This window comes from Myotis myotis, unplaced genomic scaffold (assembly GCF_014108235.1).
Source record: "Myotis myotis isolate mMyoMyo1 unplaced genomic scaffold, mMyoMyo1.p scaffold_m19_p_3, whole genome shotgun sequence".
Taxonomy (NCBI): domain Eukaryota; kingdom Metazoa; phylum Chordata; class Mammalia; order Chiroptera; family Vespertilionidae; genus Myotis; species Myotis myotis.
Genome location: NW_023416335.1, coordinates 175,192,416 through 175,219,568, shown reverse-complemented (window position 1 = coordinate 175,219,568; position 27,153 = coordinate 175,192,416). Strand labels below are relative to the sequence as shown.

Here is a 27,153-nt window from a genome sequence, read left to right as displayed (position 1 = left end):
GGACCTAGAGGGTATTATGCTAAGTGAGGCAAGTCAGAGAAAAGACAAACACCATATGGTTTTACTCACATGTGTAATTTAAAATAAATCAACCAAACACACAAACAAAGCAACAATTAAGTTTAAGTTATAGACGTGTGGATAATGTAAGTTCTAAAACCTGGGCATGTGCTCTGACCAGGATTCTAACTGGCAACCCTCAGAAATAGAGACCACAAGGATGGCTACCAGAGGGGAGAAAGTGGGGAGATGGGTGGAAAAGGTGAGGGTAATATAGTCAATAATATTGTGTCAAGTTTGCAGTAACAGATGATTATTAGAATTAATGGGGTGATCACACTGTAAGGTATAAAAACGTCAAATCACCAGACTGTCTACTTGGAACTAACATAACTAATGTATTATTGCATACCAACTATAGAAACAAAGCCACAAAACAGCCTCTTTTATTTTCTAATAAGACTAAATTTATTCAATAACCTAGTAAAAGTTTTGAGTATAAGTATTCAACAGTATAAAAAGTACAAAACAGATTTGTAGATTTCTAATATATTAATACAAAGTGCATGACTACATACAGTACATCCTACAGGCAAAGAGAGGTGGAAGGGAAAAAGAAGACTGTGGTTGACTGTGGTCTAGTAATAAATAAATAAATACAGAAGTAGAGATGATCCATATTATAGTATATTCTACCACCGACACTGTAGCCAAAATGTACAAAATAAAAAAATAAAAAAAAGGACCATTTCCAAGTAACTCGGGAGGAAGAGGAGAATGGCTGAGACTCACGCAGGTCACCTTCGCGGCTGTGGGGGCGCCGCCCCAAACCACCGTGTTGTCTATACAGACGGTGGCTTGTAGTTTCTTCCAAAGGAATATAAAATTTTAAGTTTAGAATAAGAACTATAAAACTACAGGGTGCCCATAAAAAGTAGCTCACTCCTTATTGTTATTCATACTATCCAATTTTTAAAATCAGGCTTTAAAAATAAGCACCGAGTCATTTTATTATAAAGATAAGGTCGGAAAATGATCCTCCCTCGTTCTGAAAAAGTGTGAACCGGTAATATTCTTCCTGAATTGATAGAAAAGAGGCAATGAGAGTACTTGGGTTTGAGTTCAAGGAACAGGCTTTTCATAAAAATTTTAGAACCGAAGGGCCCCACGTTCAGGATTTATCATCTAAAATCTCAATGTTCAGAAAACCTGACTACAAAAAGCCAAACCCACTCAGCATTAACACACCTCTTTTCTTTTACTAGCATTTTACTTTAATATAGTGGTGGGGGGAGACGCTAAAACCCTCATACATTAAAACAAGTTGAACAAACACTCTACACAGATAAAACCTTCACAAAGGTCAACTGAAGTAATCCAGAGCTAAAACTGAATTGTGTAGATTTTCAATGAAGTCACCGGTAAGCAACACGAGCCAAAGTCAATTATTTACACACTCGGCGAGCCCTCTGAGAAGCGTGCCCCCAGAAGCATCAACCTTTGTTATTTTTATGCTATCCTGAAAGCCTGCACATTTTTCAGATATCTGAACATGTTTCATAGAGTGTGTTCTCTCCCATGTGGTAAAATAAAGCTTTGGTACTATCTATATTAAGATTGCTTATCCTGAAGACTTGCTTGACATTTCCCCAAGAGGAGCTTCGATTCTGCTTTAGAAGTTTCATATAAATTAAAATCTTCATCAAATAGCAATATGAAGGAGGTGACACAGGATACAACATATACAGTCCAGTTACCTCTTTGTATATTTAGAAATGACTCCTTCAAGGTATTTGTACCAGAGAGCTTATTCTGTCCTGCTTAATATTCAGTAGTACAGGTTTGAATCCTCAGAACCTTGGCAAGACCTTAATATTTTAAAATTATTAACAACTACCTCGAGGGGCAAGTCCAGGTTACTGGTTTATGACAAATTCATGATCATGAAGGAAAACAAGTGTAGTCAGCCATCTTTAAAAATGCCCCAACCACTGCTTCTCAATATAGAAAGACTAAAAACTACGTACGTTTATCATACAACAAATCCCATCTCTGTCCCCTGAAGTCCCCCTAATTTCATTCATGAGAAGGGGATTTAAAAGAAAAAGACTTAAAGAGCACTTTACAGCAGCATTCAGCTTTCCTATGAAATACTCAGCATCTTAAATATTATGTACATGTCTGTTTTTCCTTTTAGTAAGCTAGACACTGGCTTCAGAGTTGGTGGAACTTGTGGAAGTGGAGGAAAAAATAACCCATTCGGAACTATTCTAGAAATTGTCTTTTGGCAGAATAGCAGGTATCCAAGTGAAAAACAGGAAGGTCATTTTGTTGCTGTGTTTTGGGTTTTTTTTCCCCCTAAAATTTCAATCATTTCCTGTTCCCCTTTTACATACACCTCAGTCACCACTCCTGGGTGGAGATGGGCAGAGGCTCTGGGCTGGGCTCCTCCGGCTTCTCTGCAGCCGCCTTCTTGTTGCTGCAGCAAGGCTTGAAGAGGTGAGTGTCAATGAGGACTTCCCCAAAGCGGCCTTTATAGATAATCCCACAACATATTTTCTGTCTAAAAGAAAAATGGAGAGAACGAAATATATTAAAATAAGGCAGAAGAACAGGGATACAAAAAAAGAAACACACCAACTCATCATAATAGCTAGTACAACATGATCCGAAGAGTCTACTTCCACATTCCAAAAAAGGGCTCCCAAAGCCTGGCCAGTGTGGTTCAATGGTTGAGTGTTGACCTATGAACCAGGAGGTCGGGGTTTGATTCCCCCCCGTCAGGACTCATGCCTGGGGGATCCATCCCCAGCGTAGGGCATGCAGGAAGAAGCCAATCAATGATTTTCTCTCATCATTTATGTTTCTCTCCCTCCCCCTTCCTCTCTGAAATCAATAAAAAATACATTAAAAAGGTGAGGGACCTCCTAGAGAAACCCCACTGGCTAGGTAATGGGAATTACCCAGGTCCCATACATCCCACACTGGAATCTTACCCGATATTAAGGGGAAAGAAGGCATTCTGGGAGACAGCAGTCAGTTTCAAAGGCTGCTCCCAAACTTGTAAACTGTTTCCTCCAAAAATCACCAACTCTTGAAGAAAAATAGCCACCATAACCAGGCTGACACAGCTGGTAGTTCTATATTTAAATATTTAGTAGATATAAAATATATACGTAACAGCACTCAAAAAATGACAACACATAACACCCACACCTCACATACTGTAATGAAAAAAAATTATCACTTCCTGTGAAGTCCCCCAGTTTGCCTGTCTCTAATCTCTTCCCACCCTACCTCATTCTTTCCTCATTTTAGGTTTAGCACTCCTTTGTTCTTTTTATACTTCCTGGTTTTACTGCGTTTGCATCTTTAAACATATTGCTTAGTTATCTCATTCAGACATATGCATATTTTATGTGTATAAAATATAATTATCTCATATATAAAATCAGATATATACAGGGTGGGACAAGTAGGTTTACAGTTGTTATGGAAGATAATACAATAATGCATCCTCACAACTGTAAACCTACTTTTGCCACACCCTGTATATAAAATTAGATCACACTGATTTTATGCATAGTATTTATAGAATATAGAAATATGGTATCACATGGTATGCCGTAATTTATTTTGCTCAGCATTAACTGAGGTTCATACATAGTTAGGTAAAGCTTTATTTCATTTTAACTTAGTACAGTATTCCACCATGTGAATATACCACACTTTATCCATTCTCCTTTTTGTTATTACAAACATGTTGTACATTCTCAGTGCATATATCTAAAGGTTTTTTTCTAGGTGATGTTGTCAGGATATAAGAATGGGAATATGCTCAATTTTGCTCGAAAATGTCAATGTGGTTTCCTTCGATTCCTATTTTGCTAAGTTTTATTTTAAGGAATGTTCAAATTTATCAAAGACCTTCAACCTATCACTAAGATGATACGCATTTTTTTCCTGCTCATTTAGAAACTGTTGGTGTGGCAAATTATATTAGTTGACTTTCTAATGTTTAAAACAATCTTATATCTCTAGGATAATCTAATCTGATCAGGATATACTGTTTTGATGTCAAAGTTATGTTAGCTTCATAGAATGCTTGGGGCCTATGCCCTCTTTTATCTGTAATCTGGAAAAGCCAGTTGCAAGATCACTATCATTCGTTCCTGATGTGTTTGGGAGAACTTGCGTATCTGGGCATGGGATTGTTTGAGGGAAAACTTGTAACCACCGAGTCAATTTCCTTATTATGAGCTAGTTTTCCTTGAGACAGTTTTGGTAAGCTGTCTTTTTCTACTAATGTATATACTTCACATAAATGATCAAATTTATTGGCATGTAGTTGTTAATGTCTTTTTGGCTTTTAAATTTCTTCTTTAGCTAAGCTAAATCTCCCTTTTCTTAGCTAAAATACGTATGTGTAACACTGTCTCTTTTTCTTGATCTGCATTATCTCTAGTAATTTTTTTGGTCAGGTCATTTTCAGCAACCAGTTCTTAGCCTTATTGATCCTATCCACTGCATACTGGTTTTCTACTCCATTTATTTCTACTTGTTATCTTTAGGATTCCCTTGCTTTTATTTTTTCTTATATTGGGTTTCATTAACCTTTAAATTGGATATATATCACTTCATTTGCTTTTAGTCTTTCATTTATAAAAAGCATTAGGAGGATAACTTTTCTTTTCTTTTTACCTTCTTTTATTTTTAATATATTTTTACTGATTTCAGAGAGGAAGGGAGAGGGAAAGATAGAAACATCAATGATGAGAGAGAATCATTGATCGGCTGCCTCCTGCATGCCTCCTATAGGGGAGTAAGCCCGCAACCCGGGCATGTGCCCTTGACCAGAATCAAATCTGGGACCCTTCAGTCTGCAGGCCACTGAGCCAAACCAAACCAGCTAGGGCACTCTTTTACCTCTTTAATGTCATACCACCTGTTTTGATTTGTAGTATTTTTCATTTATTTTTTAGTTATGAAGATTTTCTATTTTATAATATACTTTCTTCTTTTTTAAAAAAAAAAATGTATTTCATTGATTTTTTACAGAGAGGAAGGGAGAGGGATAGAGAGTTAGAAACATCGATGAGAGAGAAACATTGATCAGCTGCCTCCTGCACACCCCCTACTGGGGATGTGTCCGCAACCAAGGTACATGCCCTTGACCGGAATCGAACCTGGGACCCTTCAGTCCACAGGCCGATGCTCTGTCCACTGAACCAAACCGGCCAGGGCTCCATTGGTTTTTTTACGAGTGGAAAGGATGGGGGTCGGGGAGAGAAAGAGAGAGAAACATGGTGTGACAGACACATTAATTGGTTGCCTCCCCCACACACCCAGACTCGGGGGAGAGGGGCTGGGATCAGAAATGCTGGGGAATCGAATCCATGACCCTCTGATGCAAAGGCTGCTGCTTTAAACACTGAGCCATGCTGGCCAGGGCTGTTCCACTATTTATGCATTCACTGGTTGCTTCTTGTATGTGCCCTGACCAGGAATCGAACCTGCCTTGGTATACCAGGACAATGCTCTAACCAACTGACCTGCCCAGCCATATTTGCTACTGTCTTTAATTTTCCTTCTCAATATTTCAATATAGGGTCTCTTTATTCTGCCTGCTCTGCTGCAGAATGTTCATTATTGAGGGTCAACTTGGCAGCCACTCTCAATTTTTTGCTAGTCAAAAAGTCTTATGCCCTTATTTAAAAAAGATATTTTTGCTACATGTATACAATTCTAGTTTGAGAGTCATTAACTCTTGGGCCACTGAAGAAAACAACGTATTGTATTCCGGCTTCCTTCATTCATGTGGAGAGTTCAGCTTTGTTTGTTGTTCCTTTGAAAGTAATATCTGTTTTCTCTCTGCCTAAAGGTCTGTTTTGTCTTTCATGTTCTATAGTTTCACTATGATGTGTCTATGGATAAATTTTCTTTACTCATAAGACAATTGGTTATTTGCTTTTAATTTGTTAGTCTTCCTAAATCTGTGAACTAGAAAATCCTTAACCACTTTTCTCTTTGAATATTTTTCTCTTTTCTAACCTATCATCTTCCTGACTTAGGAGTCCCACATTTACTTAGTATTGACCTGTTTATTCCTTATTAACTTGGCCACTTTTCAATGCCATTTTTAAAAAATTTAAAAATATGTATTTCAAGCCCTTTTACTTTTTTCAGTGAATGAGTTGGTCAGAATGAATACCTAAGTCTACTCCATTACAGGGAAAATTCAGGTTCCCTAACATGATTTTCATTTTAAGTCATTTGAAATAGGAAAAAATACAAAATCCCAACCCTCAGCTCAATTCTTGCTTAATCCACCTCCAAGCATGTGTGCTAACAGCCATTTAATTGCTAAGGAAGGAGGGACCTGTTGCCTGTAATTAAGAAGGCTTGTTGGTCAGAGAGGTATTTTCTATCGCATTTACCTTTTCCAGTACGTGAGATCTAAAAAGGAAAAAACTGGCGTTCTGCTGGAGCCCGAAGCCACCTCTGTATCTGAGCCCTCATCTGACTGGTTACTGTAACAAGGAGACTGAGCTGGGGAGGCACTTGAGGTGGTGCTGTGAGCATCAGAATCTGCAATGAAGAGAAAACAATTATTTCATTATATGCGATTGCAACTAAACCTCGGCATAAAACACTGTGAATGAGTTAGTAAAAATAAATAAATAAATAAATAAATAAATAAATAAATAAATAAATAAATCATTTTCTATTCACTACTGATACTTGAAGATATTTCTACTAACTAAAGTGTTTCTAAAACAATATGAGAACTTAAGTTTCCTGGAAGGTAAGAGTAGACATACTTTGCCCTGTTCCTCCGGTTTTAATAAGCACAACTAAAAGCCGTGAACGTTACCTAAAAAATGAACCTAAAGACCCTGGAAGTTGTCAACAGCTAGAAAAGCTTGAGACCCAAGGAAGGTCATGGTAGTGAGTTCCCTAGTTTTTATGGGCTTTCTTGTTGCCTCATAAATAGCCAACCCAGAAATACCTATGGATGCAGACAATTTTTTTTTTAAAGCCAACAAAAGCCTGCTCTCGCTATAGACCAGGAAAGGGAAAGCCTAGCAAGGCAGGAAACTTTTGTTAGACAATAGTTGCTCTACTCCTGGCACACCACAGAAAAAAACGGGCCCAACCCCACCCACCTCGGCCAAGGCCAAGCGGGGAGCCTAGGTTTCCATCCTCACGAGACTGTTCTGAGGCAGCCCAACATGTCCGCCAGCGTGTGTCAGGGGAAGCCTATTGAAGAGTCAGGACTTTCACTATGGCCCACTGGAAATAGGGTCCCCCCACCATGTGGGAGCCTCAGTCCCCCACCACCTGGCAGCCATGGGGAGCTCCCACTTCAGATGTCAATGGACGAGGAGTGGAGAACTTGTAACATCACCAGGCAGGAACAAGGTGGTGTCCCTCCCCCACATCCCCTGCTGGAGGAGTATTTAAAAAAAAAAAAAAAAAAAAAAAAGCCAGTTAAAACAGAAGGTTGTAAATAAGATCCAATCTCAAAACATAATTCTTAAATTCCATGTTTCTATCAAAAATCATATCATATCCAGTACCTGGAAGATCTCACACTGAATGAAAAGGCAAGCAGATGTTAACACCAAAATGACAGAGATGACAAAATTATCTGATGAAAATTTTAAAGTAAACCATGACAAAAATGCTTCAATAAACCATTAGGAACATGCTTGAAACAAATGAAAACAGAGCCTAGGCAAATACCAGGTCTCAGTTTTTAAAAGATGACACTATAAAGAAAAACCAAGTGGAACTGAAATGTGAACTGAAAAAAATACAATAAATGAAATAAAAAGCTAATTGGATAGGCTCAACAGCAGAATGTAGAGAGGACAGAGAAAACAACCAGTGAACTGGAAGAACAAACAACAGAAATTACCCAACCTGAACAACACAGAGAAAACAAACGAACAGAGCTTTAGAGACCTGTGGGACTCTAACAAAAAACCAACATTAATGTCAGTGTGGTCCTGGAAGGAAGGAGAAAGAGGGCGGAGGTGAAAAAATACTCAAAGAAATATAATGGCTGAAAACTTGTCAAACTTGGCAACAGACATAAACCTATAGGTTCAAGAAGTTGAGCACACCCTAAACAGGATATACCCAAAGAAATCAAAGCCAAGACACATAATTAGCCTTCTGAAAACTAAAGACACAGAAAAATGACGTTACAATAGACCCTGATTTAATAAGTAATAAAGGCAATTCATCAGATACAAACTAAATATGATTTAGTATTTTTGCCCTCAGAAGACTGCATATAAATTTCTGAAGTGGAAAGCAAATTGATAGTCACTGTGCTATAAGGATTATGCTGCTATTCCACAGCAGAGCAATGTCATAAATAGGGTTGAGCCTACCACACATCTTGCCTTTAGTTAAAGACTATCCCCCTCAAACGTGGGGGAGGGTGGGTGGGTGGGAGGTAATCAACCAAAGACCTTTTATGCATATTTGTACACATGCATATATGTATACAGTGGGGTGGTGAGGGCCTGGGGCAGGGTCGGGGGAGAAAGGGTTGAGGGGAGAAAAAAAGGGGACATATGTAATACTTTCAACAATAAAGATTTTATTAATAAATAAAGACTATTCCCACCCACAGGTGGGTAGAGCAATCCTTCAATTCAAAGAACCAAGCAAATATTTACTAAGTACAGACAGTCCTCGGGTTACATCGGACTCCACATACATCGTTTTGTGGTTATGTCACCATCCCCCATTTATTTATTTTAAAAAAAGTTCTGTCATTTCGATGTATGTACATATGTGCTTTATGTTTTTTATTATTTATTTACCACAAGTAAAGGTCAGGAATCTTTCTTTTAAACTTTTTTTACTGTTTCACTTAATTACCGCTGTGTATGTGCTCCATGTGAGTGACATAGGTGCTTATGTAGGTGGGTTCCGACTTACGGCGAAAAATCGCGTTACGTCGCGCTTTAGGAACGGATCTCCAACGTAACCCGGGGACCTACTGTATCTACTAGCCATCCAACCCTGTGTCATATCCTGCACGGAAAGAAATAGACTAAAAAAAACGTTTTTGAATAGAGCTCATAAGTGGTTTGTATTAACAAAAGTTTACATAAAATTAGGTAACTAAAATAAAGAAAGCACCATCAGTGTTCTAATATGCTGATTCATTTCTAATATATGAATAGTTTAACTTCATAAAAATAATTCTCACCTTGCCTGGCCAGTGTGGCTCAGTGGCTGAGCATCGACCTATGAATCAAGAGGTTACAATTCGATTCCCAGTCAAGGCACATGCCCAGATTGCAGGCTCAATCCCCAGTGTGGGGCGTGCAGGAAGCAGCCGATCAACATCTATACTAATAAAAGCCTAGGTGGCCCTTGTGCACAACGTCGCCACAAGATGGCCACACACACAGCTTGGGGGTCCTGTGGCCCGTGGCTCTGCGTGGCACGGAGGAGGCGGGTAGTGGCAGGGGAGGGTAGTTGGGGGTGATCGGGCTGGCAGGGGAGCAGTTAGGTAGGGGGTGATCAGGCTGGCAGGCAGAAGCGGTTAGGGGCAATCAGGCAGGTAGGCGAGCGGTTAGGAGCAAGAGGTCCCAGATTGTGAAAGGGTGCAGGCCAGGCTGAGGGACACCCCCCCCTGCCTCCATGCATGAATTTCATACACTGGGCCACTAATCCTATATAATAAAAGAGAAACATGGTAATTAGCGTACGACCGCTACCCTTCCCATTGGCTAATCAGGGCAACATGCAAATTAACTGCCAGCCAAGATGGCGGCCGGCAGCCTGGCAGCTGGAAGCAAACATGAGGCTTGCTTGCTTCAGTGACGGAGGACTCCAACGTTCCCCGCCTGCCGCTGCCAGCCTCTGAGCTGCAACTCTAAGCAACTATGTTACAAATATAGAAGCTAAACAAAACCCCAGAAACCTGCTTTAGTCCGCCGGGCTTCAGCCAGCAGGATCGCAACATTGTTTCAAATACAGAAGGTAAACAAAGGCCAGAAACCTGCTTTCAGCAGCGGAGGCCTAAGAGCGGGAGCCAAGCCTGAGAGCTAAAGCTGGCCCAGAATTTAAAAAAAAAAAAAAAGAAAAAAAGGAGCATTTGGGAGCTTCAGTCACCCGCCAGCCTGAAAACAGCCCTCAGCCCCTCACCCAGACTGGCCAGGCACCCCAGTGGGGACCCCCACCCTGAAGGGTGTGTGACCAGCTGCAAACAGCCATCATCCCCTCACCCAGGCTGGCCAGGCACCCCAGTGGGGACCCCCACCCTGATCCAGGACACCCTTCAGGGCAAACCAGCCGGCCCCCACCCATGCACCAGGCCTCTACCCTATATAGTAAAAGGGTAATATGCCTACCAACACCGGGATCAGCAGAGCCTCGAGGCCTCCCGGCACCGGGATCAGCATGACAGGGGGCAGCGCCCAAACCCCCTGATCGCCCTGCGGCTCTGTGTGTGACAGGGTGCGGCGCCCCAACCCCCTGATCGGCCCTGCTCTGTGTGTGACGGGGTAGAGCCATAACTTCCCCATCGGCCCTGCCCTGAGTGTGAGAGTGGTGGCGTCCCAACCCCCTGATTGGCCCTGCTCTGTGGGTGATAGAGGGCGGCGCCCCAACCCCCTGATCCGCCCTGCTGTGTGTGTGACAGGGGACGGTGCCCCAACTCCCCTACTGGCCCTACTCTGTGAGTGACAGGGGGGAGCTCCTCAACCACCTGATGGGCCCTGCTCTGTGTGTAACAGGGTACGGAGCCCCAACCCCCCTGATGGGCCCTGCTCTGTGCGTGACAGGGGTGGCGCCACAACCTCCCCATCGACCCTGCCTTGAGTGTGACAGGGGGCGGTGCCCCAACCCCCAATCGGCCCTACCCTGAGCGTGACTGAGGGTGGCATCGCAACCTCCCAATCCGCCCTGCTCTGTGCATGACAGGGGGCGGCGTCCCAACTCCCTAATCGGCCCTGCTCTGAGCCCGACCAGGGGCTGCACCTAGGGATTGGGCCTGCCCTCTGCCACTTGGGAGCAGGCCTAAGCCAGCAGGTCGTTATCTCCTGAGGGGGTCCCAGACTGTGAGAGGGCACAGGCCAGGTTGAGGGACCCCCCTTTCCCCCCGAGTGCACAAATTTTTGTGCACCAGGCCTCTAGTATTTAAATAAAAACACAAAAAAGAAAACTCACTATATTAGGAAGTGCTCAATATCTATGAACCGTTTGAAAGTGCAGTTATTTGACCATTTCCAACCTATAAGAATGACAATTTCATATGGTTTAATCTAATACTTGTGATACTAGGATACAACTTAATTATATACAAACACATTTTGTAAGAAAAACTCTCTTCTAGAATGTAGGTCTAGAAATTCTTCAAAGAACTGCAATTTAAACAAAATTTTTAAACAGGGTTTGGAAAGGCACAAAAGAGTAATTGGATAGCATGGCATGGCGTGGGTAGGTGCAATGAGCAAAACTGTGGAAGCAGAACATACTGCGCACATGGAGGCATCTACTCAGTACAAACATTCTTCTGAAATAGAACCTTCAAGGACTTGCTAGGGATTTTCAACTTTATTCTGTAGCAATCAGAAATCATTGCAGATTTTAGAAAGAAGGATGACAAAAAATAGCTAACATTTATAGAGGAATTTGTTGCATTTTTAAAAATCCTTTTCTCTAATTAGGAAATTGTGGTTACGTCAATGTTAAGTGACACCGGGGTCACATATTTGTAGGTGTCAAGAACTAGAACGCAGATCCAGAGTTTCCAGCTTCAGGTCCAAAGCCTTTGGAAAGAATGCCTCAGGAAGAGGAATGCAGGTCAGGTACAGGCAGGATGCTCAGAAGCAAATACATAACCTGAGGCAAGGAAACCATTCAGAGGGTGATGTATAAAAATTCAAATATGTCACAACTGTTTGGTACGTTGCATACAGGTGCTAGCAATTCACAATGCACCTGGGAAACCCAGTGTAAGTCTGAACCTCCAAAACCCACACATCTTTCCTTTTCAAAGGGACTTACTTTTCAGTTTCCAGCCCCAATCTAAAATTAACTGTGCATATTCTCTAAGTAAGGCAAACGTTAGTCACATGTCACTTTCCCTATAATTAAACAAAGGAGCTAGGAATATATGTATGAGTATAATCAATTCCTCTAACCACTGTCAAGTGGTATAATAAAATTACTATTTCCCAAATGTTTATTAAAACATCTACTGACGGCGGGAGTAGTTTATAGAAGGGGTCAATGAGGGTTGGGGGGGAGAGACATCTTTAATACTTTCAACAATAAAGATTTAAAAAATAAAAGTGGAGAGATTTCAAACAAACAAACAAAAACATCTAGTGAGAATGAAGGGTAGAGTTAGTCATTTTTTTCTCCTTGGAGATAGCTGGTGAAGAAGGGAATATATATAATTAAAACATACATACTTAATGTTAGCAAAATATTTTACTAGAAAGGTACTAAAATATTTTAGCCAAAGATTAAATACAGAGTAGGCAAAATTAGGTCTACAGTTGTTCTTATGGAAAATAAAAAAAATACAATATTAAACTGTAAAAATATCCAAGGTCCCAAAAAGCAGTCATTTGTGTGATTAATTTGGTACGTCCAAAGCCCTCATCAATGAAAATCTCATATACAGTAATTGAATTAACGTGAATTTTGAATATCTGGACCATTGCTTACATGTTAGTATTTCTTGCATTTTTAACCCTACATGGAGAACAAGCTGGGAAGTGAGGTGTTCAGGAAATCGTATGTGGCAGAGGTGGTGGGAAGAAGACAGTTGAGCTTTTTCCCACTGAGAAACTGCATTTTCCATCTTCCCAGGCAAAACAAATGGGTATTCTCCTCATACCATTTCAACGGTACCTTAGGAAAGTCTTGTCATTTAACAAATATGTCATACACTTAAGATTAATAGGAAAGGTTTCATAAAATAGTGTGACTAAAGGAAATGACTATGCCAAACCCAGCAAATTGTTGAAAATGTTAAATGCCAGCATGTTCTAATTGGGACTCATAACTCTTATTTCCTACTGGCTTAGAGTATTTGATGTAAAGAATGGAGTGCAATGATAATGATATATTCCCACTTGGTCATATAGGACCAGCTTCATACTCAATATATTCACTAATGACTCAAACATCTGGCTATTAACATGCCCTGATTCCCCCCTCCCCCTTTTTTTGGTTAACTGCCATGGATCAAATGCTTCTTCTACACAACTGATTCATTTATTTTAAAGGCTGCCTTTTAATTTTAGGCTTTTCTTGCTCACTGCCATCATCTATGTATGTAGTCAGTAGAAAACAAAATGTGACCATACTTTTTGGTGGAAAGACTTCACCTTAAAAGTGAGAATTTTGAGCCCTAACTGGTTTGGCTCAGTGGATAGAGTGTTGGCCTGTGGACTGAAGGGTCCCAGGTTCGATTTCAGTCAAGGGCATGTACCTTGGTTGTGGGCACATCCCCAGTAGGGGGTGTGCAGGAAGCAGCTGGTCAATGTTTCTCTCTCATCAATATTTCTAACTCTCTATCCCTCTCCCTTCCTCTCTGTAAAAAATCAATAAAATATGTTTTTAAAAAAGTGAACATTTTGAAAGCTGAAAGAAATAGCTTGGAATAATGCCACCAAAGGCTGAGTGGAAATTGCCCCTTTCAAAGGTGCCATTTTTATGAGATAAGAATTTAGGCTGAAACCGGTTTGGCTCAGTGGATAGAGCGTCAGCCTGCGGACTGAAGGGTCCCGGGTTCGATTCCGGTCAAGGGCATGTACCAGGGTTGTGGGCACATTCCCGGTGGGAGATGTGCAGGAGGCAGCTGATCGATGTTTCTCTCTCATCGATGTTTCTAACTCTCTATCTCTCTCCCTTCCTCTCTGTAAAAAATCAATAAAATATATTTTTTTAAAAAAAGAATTTAGTGTTTAATAGTTCATCTGGAAAGAATAATTCTATATAATAAAGAGGTAATATGCAAGTTGACCGTCACACCCTCACACAAGATGGCCAGCAAGGGAGAGCAGTTGGGTGACCAGGCCGGGAGGGGAGGGAAGTTAGGGGCAACCAGGCTGGCAGGGGAGGGAAGTTGGGGGCGACTTGGGCCTTCAAGGCAGGGCAGTTGGAGGCAACCGGGCTGGCAGGGGAGCAGTTAGGCATCAATCAGGCTGGCAGAGGAGTGGTTAGGGCAGGGATGGGCAATCTTTTTGACTTGAGGGCCACAATGGGTTCTTAAACTGGACCGGAGGGCCGGAACAAAAGCATGGATGGAGTGTTTGTGTGAACTAATATAAATTCAAAGTAAACATCATTACATAAAAGGGTACGGTCTTTTTTTTTTTAGTTTTATTCATTTCAAATGGGCCGGATCCAGCCCGCGGGCCATAGTTTGCCCACGGCTGGTTAGGGGGTGATCAGGCTGGCAGGCAGAAGTGGTTAGGGGCAATCAGGCAGACAGGCAGGTGAGCAGTTGGGAGCCAGCAGTCCCGGATTGTTGAGAGAGGGGGATCGGGCCTAAACTGGCAGTCAGACATCCCCGAGAGGGTGCAGGCTGGGCCGAGGGACAACCCCTTCACACCCATGCATGAATTTCATGCACTGGGCTTCTAGTGTGTTGTATAATTTGAAATAAAGGTGTATAGTAGCCTTATGAAGAAGAGCATTATTACTGATACAAATCATTGTGAATGGGTGAAATTGTTAAATGGATAACATTGATAAAGTTTTCATGCACAGGCAAAATGTATTCACCAGGTTTCTAGGTAGCAGTCTGCTTTTACTTTGTAATTTGTAGTCCTCAAAAGACTTTAAAAAAAAATAAAGTCCAAAGAAATAAAAATAAAGTCCATCCTCATACTTAGGTTATATAGGTCTTCTTTATTTTTTTCTAAATTTTTCCATGTTAATGTCCAGTGGTAACATATACATACATATGTTATATATTGAGGCATCTACTACGTAAGCAAGAAATAATTGCTCTTTTCGTCCTAGCTCCCAAACTGTGAACCTACACAGAATTCTAATGTAGCAGAAACTAAATGAACATTTCTAGAACCAAATCATTGCATGTTACTGCCATTCAAAGAGTACCCTGTTCTGTTATATACTGTTTTTAGTGAAAGAATATATAGTCTTCCAGAACTACATTATGATCTTTGTCTAATCATAGTTTTTTTCTTCATAATGACAAGGTAGTGTTTACTTACCACAATATTATTATAAATGGATAAGTCACCTGTGACAGTATAAAGAAAGGAAATGCTTTCTGAAAAGACTGGAGATGCTCATTTAGAATTTTAAGTGGTAATTTTGGAATTCATTTGCCAATGCCAACCTATGGTCTCAAATATAAAATTCTTTAAATTGATTTTTAGAGAGAGAGGAAGGGAGAGGGAGAAACATCAATATGAGAGCAGAATACTCTGTATAGGCCCCCCACCAGAAGGGATCATCAAGCAGCATCCTGGGCATGTGCCCTGACCAGGAATCAAACCAGCAACCCTTCAGTGCACAGGACAACTCCCAACCAACTGAGCCACACCGGCCAGGGCTGTGTAATTCTTAATATAGATGTTAAAATTGTATTTGTATGATTGGATAAATGTTTATTTCCCTAAGTTGGTGCCAGTTTCAAAGGATAAGTCTCTTAGATATCATAATTAAATTTGTGTTTACAGCTGATCATAAGTTTCTTAATCTTAATTATTCTGGAGTATTGACCTAGAGACATTTATTATGCTGTTCTTATGAAAACTCCAACAGGACATTTTGACAGAGCATAATGATGGTGATGACAGGAAATGCATGTGACTAAAAGATTTACTTCTATTTCAGTGTTTTTCAAAGCTCATTGTCACCCTTCCCTAGGAAGCCTCTTCAGACTTCTCTAATAGCACCCCAACATATTTTATTATAGATTGGAAAAAGAAAATACAAAATTAATAAATACTAATACAAGAATAAACTGTCTCGCATCTCACATCTGTAAACCTAATTTTGCCCAACTCTGTAAACCATCAGAATAACTAAGGACTGGTAACACCTACTTACCCAAGAGCACAAAGTTAGCAGCAGATCTGGAAAGACTTTGGAGTTCTGAGATATTGGTTATAGTGCCCCAGACCAGACAGCAGGATGGTATAGAAAGAGCTCGAGGCTTTAAGTTTAGACAAACAGGAGGTCAAATTCATCTCCACCACTTACTAAGTGACCTCGGTCAAGGTTAACCCTTTGAGTGCCAACCAATATCCTAGGAACTATGCTAAAATTGCCAAGGCATTTTTGCTGATTTTACAGCAGTTTAGGAAAAAAATTATGAATTGCAAGTAAATGAAGTTACATATTCAAAAACTTAAGGAAACCTTTACTACATTGACATATTTAGCAATATCATCATCACTAATAAAAGCAGACTTAGATCTGGACGCCATTTCGAAGCTTTGATAGCGCTCCCGGCACTTTTGGCGAAAGACAGGAGGAGCGCGATCGCGCTCCCCTGCACTCTAGGGGTTAAATCACCACTCCAGGGCTAATCCCTATCACAGAAATCATGGTGATAACTATGTATGAGAAGTGCTGGGTAGATATACCAAAGTGCTCATGAGATGACAGCTATCCTTCCTTTCTCAGTCTACCTAGATCAGTAGATTTAACTGTTTTTCCATTGTTTCAAAACAAGCATTGATTGATAACATTTTGCCTATAGATTTTTTTTTTTAATCCTGAAAACTCTAATACTGACCCACAACCCATATCTATGATTCTGAAAAAGCTTTGAAAATGGAAAGTGTATTCCTAATCCATGTGGTCACTATATCTGGCTTGACCTGAACTATAATTAAGGAGCCAAACCTGACTAACCTATGTATAGCACAGTTTATTGATTCCAGTTACATGAACACTGTGTGCATATCTATTCCATCTATGTGAATACCGTTTCACTGCAGAAACACAAATGTGTCTGATTTAACAGCACTGCCTCAGATCTTCCCCCATGCGGGGAGATGATACAAATGTCACATAATAGCATTATATGCCCTGCATTTCCTTTGCAAAATCTTAAATCTAAATTCCGGCAAACAGAAGTACCACTACAGGTGCCCTACATGCAACAACGACTTCCTATACGAGTTTATGAACTGGGTGTTAATTGGTCATTCCTTTGCCCTTCCATCACTCTACACAACACACACACACACACTCCTAAATTCCAAAGTACTGAGGCTGAGCTCACTGCATTAGGTGAGTTATGATTGCTACGGTTACTGTCCAGGGCTTTGGTCTCAGATCACCCACTAATTATTTATGTTCCCTTCTACACATATTCAGGCCTCAATATCCTTATGCATAAAATATCAGGTAAACAAGCTTGAAAAATGTATCTTCTAGAAAATTAAGATGTCAGTAAAGAGAGCAAAGTGGCCTCAGCACAACATGAAGAAGTGGCTGGTTTGTGGAAGAATTTTCATGACATCAAAATCAAGGACAGTGTTCCAAGATTCCATAGAGATGATATCTCTACCAAGTCAACAATCCCCCTTCAAACACTCTTTTTTTTAAAAAGCAATAAAAGTAAAAAAAATGATCTATATACAGCATATGCCACCTCTGGGCAAAATAAAAACAAAACAACTATTCTTGAGTACTTGTGTCTCAGTTTCAAACTTACTATGACGTTTAAATTCCTTCTGTAGTTTGCTGATCTGGTTGCTTTTTATCCTGTTTCCAGATAGAGTTTTCACTTTCTTTGGTTTCAGTGTAGTCTTCAGGCTGGGTCCTGCCCTTGCATCTACCACCTGGAAGAAAATACTGAATATTTAATACCATTTTAAAAATGACACCTCTGTATTCCTTTGGTTCAGACAAATGCCTATTTGAAGGAGCCCAATTTCAGAACCACAGTTTTCTATTAGAGTGTTTGAGAGTCCGTGTGAACCTTTTTTTAATCATTACATGAAATTTAAAAATAGTTTACCTCTAACCATTATGCTGTACACCTGAAATTAATATAATATTGAATGAAAACTGTCATTGAAAAATAACATTTTAAAAAATAAACAAAAATTACAGCACATCAAGGAAAAGTAAAGAATAGTTTATATAGTGGGGGTTTGTTTGTTTGCTTTTTAAGTAGGTAACAGTAGGAGTCTGCTGGACAAAGACATTAAGTAGATTTATATATGGTGAGAATGGCCCATGGAGGTTAAGAAAAATCAAATCTAACAACTATCATTTCTATAGGATGTTTTGTAGTTTATAAAAAGCTTTCATATACTTTTGATTTTTACCTTCACCACAAAGCAGTAAGGGGGATATTTTTGTTACTCCAATTTTAGAGTGAAGGAAAACAAGAGAAATTAAATTATTTACTTCGCTTTATTTCACTAGGCTAGTGAAAAGGGCAGGGTGAGTGGGAGGGGGACAAGACTCAAATCAAGGTGTTCAGACCTATGTTGTAAACTCTTTTCACTACCCACCCTTAACCCCTGAGGTCAGTTAAATGACGGCAATGGCATGTTCTCCCCCATCTAGCATGGACACGGGTTCAGCTCGTATGGTCCCATTTCTCATGCACTCACTCATATTTACTAGTTGCAGATTTCTACCCTTATGATGAAAGGTTGCCATCACCTTCGAAATCAAAATTTGGATCTCCTCCAGATGAGGCATTAAAGAAAAACTCCTTTTTTTAGTAAGTTAACAGACCCTCAGAAACCTACCATCATAATGTAAGTCACCAAAGGATAGTGTAAAGCAAGTATAGGGAAAAAAGTAAAGAATAAATGACTGCCCACTTAAAAACAAGTAAGTTGTATAAATGTCATAAATCTTCTGAAAGCTAGCAAACAGAAGAATTAACTAAGACTCAGTGCTGTTCTGGTCAAATATATCTTATGAAAAATTCTAGTGAAATTATAAAGTGAAAGGTCAGAAGAACACACATTTATACACCAGTTTGATCTCAACTAGATTTAAACATAGAGGGTAACAACAGCTTTCATCTAATTGAATGATTACTATGTTATACTTTGTCTCATTCAGTTCTCACAACCGCTCTGAGACAGCTATTATCTATCTTTATGCTCTACAAATAAATGTAACTTGCACAAAATTCACAGCTAGGAGGTGATAAATCCAGGCCTGATTAAAAACCTACAGGCTCATTAGTACCAACAGGAGTTAGGATAAATGTCATCCTGAGAGGTGAAAAAAAGGCTCATCTGATTAACTCTAGGAATTTCTGGGTTAAACCTAAAAATATGAGAAATGTACATTGTGAATTTCTGGGGGTAGTGGATACAGCCTTAGGGAAATGCCACACCAAGCTATTTTGCTTCCAAACAGACAAAATGTAAAGCAATTTTATCTAAGTGGCAAATGTTTTTCTTTATTCTTTTCATATTTTTCCATCCCAGGAACATTATTATTTCCTACATGGGGGAAACTAATGTTACTTTAAATATAACAGGTATAATTGAGAAAGATGACAGATGCACTAACGTGATTCCAGTTTTTTTTGGATCCTGCTGGCAATTTCTTCCATCTTTTCACAAGCAGGACACAGGCATTACAGATGTCTCCTGAACGTGTCTCATGCAACCTGATAAGAAAACAACCAAGCCTTTATTGGTCTCCTTTACATTAAAAAATTCAAGCAAGTACATTCCTTTTAGAAAAAAAGTTCATAGATGCTATTTCTAATCACCCGGGATGATCCAATTCCATTGTTTCTGTAGTATATTTAGGAAATATAATTAACTTCCAGATCCAATGAACCAAATTTTTATACGTTGCAAAATAATGTTTTAAAATTTAATAATAGTAAACTTTAGACCTAGAAGAGATCCTGGTCACCAGAGTTTTAAACAATACTGTCCAATTAATCTTTCTTGAAATAAGCATAGATGCTTCATAAGCAACAAAATGCCATCTTTTAAAATAACATGTGATGGCCCTAGCCGGGTGGCTCAGTTGGTTGAAGCGTTGTCCCATTCACCAGAAGGTTGCGGGCTGAATTCCAGTCAGGGTATGTGCCTAGGTTTCGGTTCACATGTGGGTTGGGGCGAGTGCAGAAAGCAACCAATAGATGTTTCTCTCTCAACCTCTCTCTCTCTCAAAATCAATAAAAAACATGTCCTTGGGTAAGAATTAAAGGAAGGAAAAAAAGTAATAATAATAAAGGGGAAAAAATGTGTGATGGTATTCTAGTTTCACAACAAACAAAACCAGAGGCACTGTAATTTTTAAAAAGTTATTATGTACAATGGACACAAGACACTGGGGGGTAGGGGAGGCTGGGGGAAGGTCAAGAGGGAAAAAAAGACAAATGTACTACTCTTTGTAATATTTTAAGCAATAAAACAAATTTCTTAGACAAAAAAAAAGTTTCTATGTCTACATAAGGGAAAAAAAATCTATGAAACTAGTCACCAAGTTGTTACATCTCTGAGGAACTTTCATTTATTACATTTATCCTGAATTAAATACATCAGAAAAATACTGATAATATTTATTATGTACACAATTAGAAATGAAGACATTAGGAGGAAAATGTAATTTAAAAAGGCAAGGTCAATGAACTCTTTTTGACAACCCTGAAAATAAATACAAAGTCTAGGATTAATAATAAATAATCAACAAATGTTTTGATAAGAAAAACAAAGTGGTGAAAATAATTTCTAACATGGGAACTAGTTCAACATTATGTATTTTATTTTATCCAAGGGTTTGTTGGAAAGTAAATTCTACTTCATTAAGCAGTGAATTATTGTCAAAAGATACCGAAGAAAATTTATATAAAATAAATGCTAACATACCCTGAAAGGTTTCAGGGCAGAACATTAAGTCTTATTACTATCCTCAGCAGGTTAGGTTAAAATATATTCCTATAATTTAGAAAAACAATATACATGACAGAAAACTACTGGAGGATAGCAATTATAAGAGAAAATACGGGTAATTTTTAAAATCTCTTTATACATACTGAAATTAATGAACAAAGGGTTTGTTTAGTTACAACTTTGAAGTTGGTTCCAATTAATTCAGTAGATCCTCATAATCTGAAAAAAGGTAGGCTGTCAGTATGTTAGATTGCCTTTAAGAGCAAGCGCCTTAAAACAGCCTAGATTAGAACATCCGTGATTTTTTTTTTTTTAAATATATTTTATTGATTTTTTACAGAGAGGAAGGGAGAGAGATAGTTAGAAACATCGATGAGCAAGAAACATCGATCAGCTGCCTCCTGCACATCTCCCACTGGGGATGTGCCCGCAACCCAGGTACATGCCCTTGACCGGAATCGAACCTGGGACCTTTCAGTCTGCAGGCCGACACTCTATCCACTGAGCCAAACCGGTTTCGGCACATACGTGATTTTAAATATTAGCCACATTGCTCCAATCGCCTTGCTGGGAAATATTTCCATATGCTGTGACCTATTTCACGCTAAGAATGGTACAAACATCCGATGATCTTACCCAAAACAGCTCTGGAAATCCTTCTCATAGCGCTTACTGTCCGTGAATCGAGAACTGGAGGACTTAGCTCTGCAAATACAGCAGCCTTCTATACTTCGGTACATCTTTGGCTTGTGAAAACCAAACATCTTTTCTTCTAGGCAATAGTCTGTAAAGCCAAGGGAATTGACACAGCTTGGTTGAGGGCTGTTAACAAGAAACCACTAAAGGAGAGAGAGCTCTCTGCTCCACCCCACCCCCAGCAACTTGGTATTACACAGCCAAGCCAGAAAGCGGGGCTCTGGGGAAGACCTCTAGCATCTTCCTCCATTCTTGGCACTAGCATGACAAGGGTATAAAACACACAGAACAGCTCAGCTATTTAACAAGGCTTCTACCATCTCCTCCTACCTTCCTGGCAAACACTCATTCTAAAAATAGAGGATGGGAGGCATTTTTTAAAAAAATCAAGTTTTAAGTAGAATATACACACCTCTGTCCGCAATCCTATAAAAACGATGGAATCATACGCAAGGAAGGGTGTGCCTTAACATTTAAGCTAAGGCATCGCCCTTTATTTTGCATCTCTGCATTCGTGTGATTCCCCTCTGGGGAAGTTTGAGCATTTACCATGACCACTAATTATTTGATCCTAAGCATACAAGTAACGCATCAACACACACAACTTCTGCCCTACGGGAGAGGAGAGGGGATTTCTTCTATGATAAATGGGAAGTCCTAAACAGGCAAGTGGGCCCTGAATTGAAACTACAGAAAGGAGGATGTAAAATTCACAAAAATCCAGGGTTGGACTATAAGAGCAATAATTTCATATATCATGAAGATGAATTAAGAATAAGCTCACTGGTCTGCCTCTCAGTTGTTACAGAGGTTTTTCAAGCTTTTACCAGGCTCTGTGCCTGAGCACAGTAACAGTGGGACTGGGCAGGTGTTCAAGAAATGTAGAGTCATATAAATTGTGATTCCGATGATCAAAAAAATCTTAACATCAAGCAAGGAAGGAAGAAATAGCTCTAGGGCTAGATACAGCAAAAATGTAGCCTACAATAGTAAATGTGCACCTTAGAAGTAATTTAAAATATCCAAACCAAGGGCCAGCTTTACCAGAACATCTGGACGAAAAGAGGTGATGAAAAGGCAATGAATATAGGAACTAAACCCCAATGGACAAGTCCAGAGGGTGTGGGTGTGTGTAAGAGACCAATTACAAATTATCACAAAAGCATCATATAAAATAAAGTATCAATAAGAGAGATTATTAATACCAATTAGATTTGTGCCCATAGTTTTGAGACTTATAACCACAGAACACCATCCTCCTTTTAAAGTTCTTTTAAAAATGAATGTGTAAAACAAAAAATTCAGTATTTGTCTTTGAATAATCTCTTGCCTGACCCCATTTCCATTCCAATCCTGGTAACTATACCAGAGCAAATATTTATGGAAGTGATTCAGAGAAATAACCAAATATCCAGGCATTTTGTTTGTGTGTGCATGAAATTGAGGGGTTCTGAAATACAGACAGAGGCTAAGAAAATATTTTATTAGCAATTCATTAGCTCAACACTGGAGCTTTCCTTTTAAGCAGAGACTACTGTTCATCAGAAGTTCTTTAATGTTTTTGTTGGTGAGGGACACAGGGATGGAAGGGAGATGGGATGGGGCAGAAGGCCCCTGAGTCATTTCAGTAAATCTAAACAGTTACTTCAATTTAAGAATTGTTAAAACAAGAAAACAAAATATTCTTAGCTGATTAAGTAAATAGTTGTTAAATGAAATACTTTGGAATTTTTTTTTTTTTTAAGAGGAAAAAAATGAGGAAGGTTCTCTATACAAAGCAGGAAAAAGGTATAGTGAGGCCTGTGAAATAAGGCAGATATTTTTCTTCAAACTAACAACCAGGCTTCATGATAAATGAAAAGAAAATGCCCTCCTGAGGAAAACTATTGCTTTGGGAAAAAAAACAATGTCAAATGACACAGGATCATAGAAATGTTTTTTAAAAAAGTGCTAAGAAAGTGTAAGTTAATGCTTCAACTTGCATATTCCTGTTTTGCAGCAAAAATGAAAACACAACTCTCTGATCCTCACACCAACCTGTGGGCTCTCAAAGTCCCCTAACCCTCCATTACCACCAAGAAGGTCAAAAGTCCACAGTTCCTCTTATGGTTGCCAGCTCCATCAATAGCCCTAGGAAACTTCAGCCTCCCTTCTCAGCAAGGACAAAGGAAGTCCAGCAGAAAGGCCAGTTCATTCCATTAACACACAGACCAAATCCTACTACAAAAGACAGATTCCTATCTCTATCCTCACAATCCCGTCCTCCCACAAATAAACATGCCATCAAAACTGTACAGCATTCAGATCATCTCCAATGTATGAACTACCTTCACCGAGGCTGGATCTGACCAAGAAGCCAGTCATCAGGCTGACACGCTGCTGAGGAATGCAATGGCTCTAGCCTTCTAGGCTGAGGAAACACTGAGGTTTCCTTTTCATCATCTGCCTCGGTGAATCGGTGTGTTCGTTTCCACTGATTCCTTTTGTCAGGGGGATCTCCACAAGACGTGCCCAACGGTTCCCCCCTGCAAGATATTTCATTCTTCAGTTTGAAAAGTCTTTTTAAGACATCCGGGAACATAAAATAGCTTGATGTCTTCTGATTGGTAAACCTTTATGCAGCTCTGTGACCTTAGGTTTTTACTGACAAAATTTCTTCTGTCTAAACATCTGAGGGGAATCTAAATCTTAGGGTTCACCCTCTTCTAGGAAGTGCTAAATTCAGTAAAAGTGCCAGACACATGTCCTAATACAACAGACAAGTAGTGCAAGAACCTTTTAAAGGATGATTATTTAATAAACCCATTACAACTTTTCTGAGCTTATTTTAGTACTTGAGAGGCACCTGGGAATCTGCAGCGAATACACAGGGGTTTCACTTCGGGCTTTGTTTACAGCAACCCCACTAAGTAATGGTTGGCTTTAACCACTGTGAGCGTTAGGGAGCCCAGAGATTAAATGAAAAATTTTTCACAAAATCTATAGATGCACTAAAGCTTTTTTAAAAATTAAAAACAAAACAAAAAAAAACCTTCTACCTAATCTGTGGAAGGAAACCAAGCACACAAAATGGCTCTGAAACCAAGTTACTTTGTGTGTGTCTGTGTATGTATGCACACACCCGACAGATATAGATAGCTAGATAGCTAGATAGCTAGATAGCTAGATAGATAGAAAGAAGGTGGGTGTGGTACAACTTGATTATAAATTTAGGATGTCTGTTATTTCAAAAAACCCATAGTTCTTTAGAATACTTCTTTCCGAGTCCTGCATTTATGTAATATTAAATGATTCCTCCAGAACAATCTATTTTATTCGTTCAAATGGCACTGTCAGCTACTAAACTTACTCATGACTTTTGCATCTTTCTCACAGCATCACGTCACTCAGCCCTATGTTTTACCAGTAATAGAAGAAAGCTAACACCATCTGCTTCCTAATTGATGAACAGTTACACATGAGAGTGGACCCATAAAATCTCACCCTTATGTGTGTGCTTAGGCAAAGCAGAAGAAAATTAAGCTTTGAGATAAAGCTCAAAATAAGGAAAGACTTAAAAATGCTGATTAAAAACTCATTTGTCTTCTAAAATTCAGATAGTGGCGATGGGTACAAAATTCTGTGAACATACTAAAAGCCACTGAACTGTATGTACTCTTTTAGAGTAAATTTTATGTTATGGTATGTGAATTATTTCTCAATAAGCTTGTGTTTAAAAATAAAAATAGACCGGACTAGGAATTCTTCTGTCTTTATTCATCTTTGTAACCTCAGCATCTAGAATAGTGCCAGTCAGTAGATAACTCGATTAACGTTTTTGAAAAGCTGTCATTTGTATAATGTTCATGTTTTTTGAAAAACTTTCATTGACTTTTTTTTTTTTTTGGCTACTGTCATCTAAAGAGCCACAGAATTTTACAATACTATAACAGTTAAAGACAAATCAGCCACACTAAAATTGCTATTCTGTCCAATTTAGTTCAATCTCCCAAAGTTAAAAAGATTACATTTAATAGCTAAGTCGGAAAACACCTTATATTGACAAAAGTGAATTTTTAAAACGTAGCAATTAATTTGAAACATGTTTTGATTGATTCGTTGAGATTTCTTCCACTTTAAAGCTGTAATTTCATAAACATTTAATGATCAACTTAATGAAACTATGGGGAATGTAACCTTAGTGTTGAGACAGGAAAAGGTGTGGTGACTACAAAGATACAAAAGAGACAATTTGAAACAAATCTAATGAGATTATGAAGCCAAAGATCAGGGTCAATGTCGTATTTTACATTTAATGCAACACACATAAGGTGAGTTTACTGAGTGGAATATAACATAAATGGGAAAGAAAAGGAATCTTCACAGCAATAGCCAATACTGAAGGGATATTATTCAAGGAAAAGTCTTGTGATAAATAACTCTAAGCTCAAAGATGATCTCTTATAAATGTTCAGCCCTTAAAAAGAATGCAGTACACATCTACAACACGTGCAGGGAGGGAACTAGCCAAGATATTTTGTCCTGTGCAATAAGCAAGTTGAACCATAGTTATAAAGTATAATCCCATGGCGTGTTTTTTTTTTAAATGAGATCTCAAACTTTAAAAACCTGACATTTAAAAATGGATTTTTAAAAACTGGTAGCTAGTGGTTGCCTCTGAGGGGTGTAAGAATGAAGGAAGTTTACTTTCACTTTACTCCCTTTCTATATTGCTTTTTTTTTTTAATACTGCTTTTTTAAAATTCAAGAGTATCATGCCCCAAACCCTTAAGTTGCCATCACACCTTGACTTAACTAAAGAGGAACCTAAAAAGGCTTAAACCAACTTCCTCAAAGACCCACAGATGAAGAGATACACATTAGCAAGTATATTGGGCAGGAGAGAATACAGAATAGACTAGTAAGACCAGAATAGACAGAGCAGAATGGGAAGGAAACTGCTGAGAAGAGACAAGCAAAAGATTTGTCAAGTGGGAAGGAAGCTGCGGTGAACAAAAAGACAAAAGGAACCAAGCAACCAAAGACAACTTAGAAGTGAAGGAGGCTCATTTCTTTAGGGTTGAACTTTAAATGACAGGATGATGGGAAAGGAAGAGAAATAAACATGAAAAAAACACCGATCAAAAGCTATGAGCAACCTTGAACTGCTGTAATTGACAATGCTGCCCTTGACATCATTTTAGTCAATGGTATGCTATCCTTAATCACATATAAGTACAAGATCCAATCAACACCAACAGTGTAACTGGAGCAACACTGCACAAAGGGTCAAACAGGACTGCCGCGTGGTGTGTTCTCAGGCTGCTAGGCCACTTGGTTGCGGTATTCAACAAGGAGGCATGTTTCGTCAGAGCTTAAGGAAAGCCAAGGGGCAATCAAACACTATTGTTCCCTCTTACCTGCGCCTAGATACCAACCCACATAACAGCATCAGTGGTTCTCAATTTATTTATTCTCTTTTCAGGGACAAATTTAAGTTTCCCTGGAGGCAAACTTAGACAGGGTGGTGAACCCCACTTGTTACCAAAAGCCTCTCCAAACATGTACCCAGTCCTTGAAAAATTATGTGGTAAAGTATGTATAACTGTGGCTG

General features: G+C 39.3%; 1 protein-coding gene across 1 annotated transcript in view; it reads right to left on the bottom strand.

Moving 5' to 3' along the window:
- Positions 1 to 444: 444 nt before the first annotated feature.
- Positions 445 to 27,153, bottom strand: part of SINHCAF (SIN3-HDAC complex associated factor) — a 35,039-nt gene continuing 8,330 nt past the window's right edge. Inside the window, exons 2-6 of the mRNA XM_036299319.1 lie at positions 21,501 to 21,648; positions 19,525 to 19,624; positions 17,693 to 17,819; positions 6,438 to 6,588; positions 445 to 2,563 (exon numbers count right to left, since the gene is read on the bottom strand). Coding sequence (XP_036155212.1) covers positions 2,404 to 2,563; positions 6,438 to 6,588; positions 17,693 to 17,819; positions 19,525 to 19,624; positions 21,501 to 21,628 — 666 coding nt within the window. The 5' untranslated portion in view covers positions 21,629 to 21,648 and the 3' untranslated portion in view covers positions 445 to 2,403. The remainder of the gene's footprint in view (positions 2,564 to 6,437; positions 6,589 to 17,692; positions 17,820 to 19,524; positions 19,625 to 21,500; positions 21,649 to 27,153) is intronic.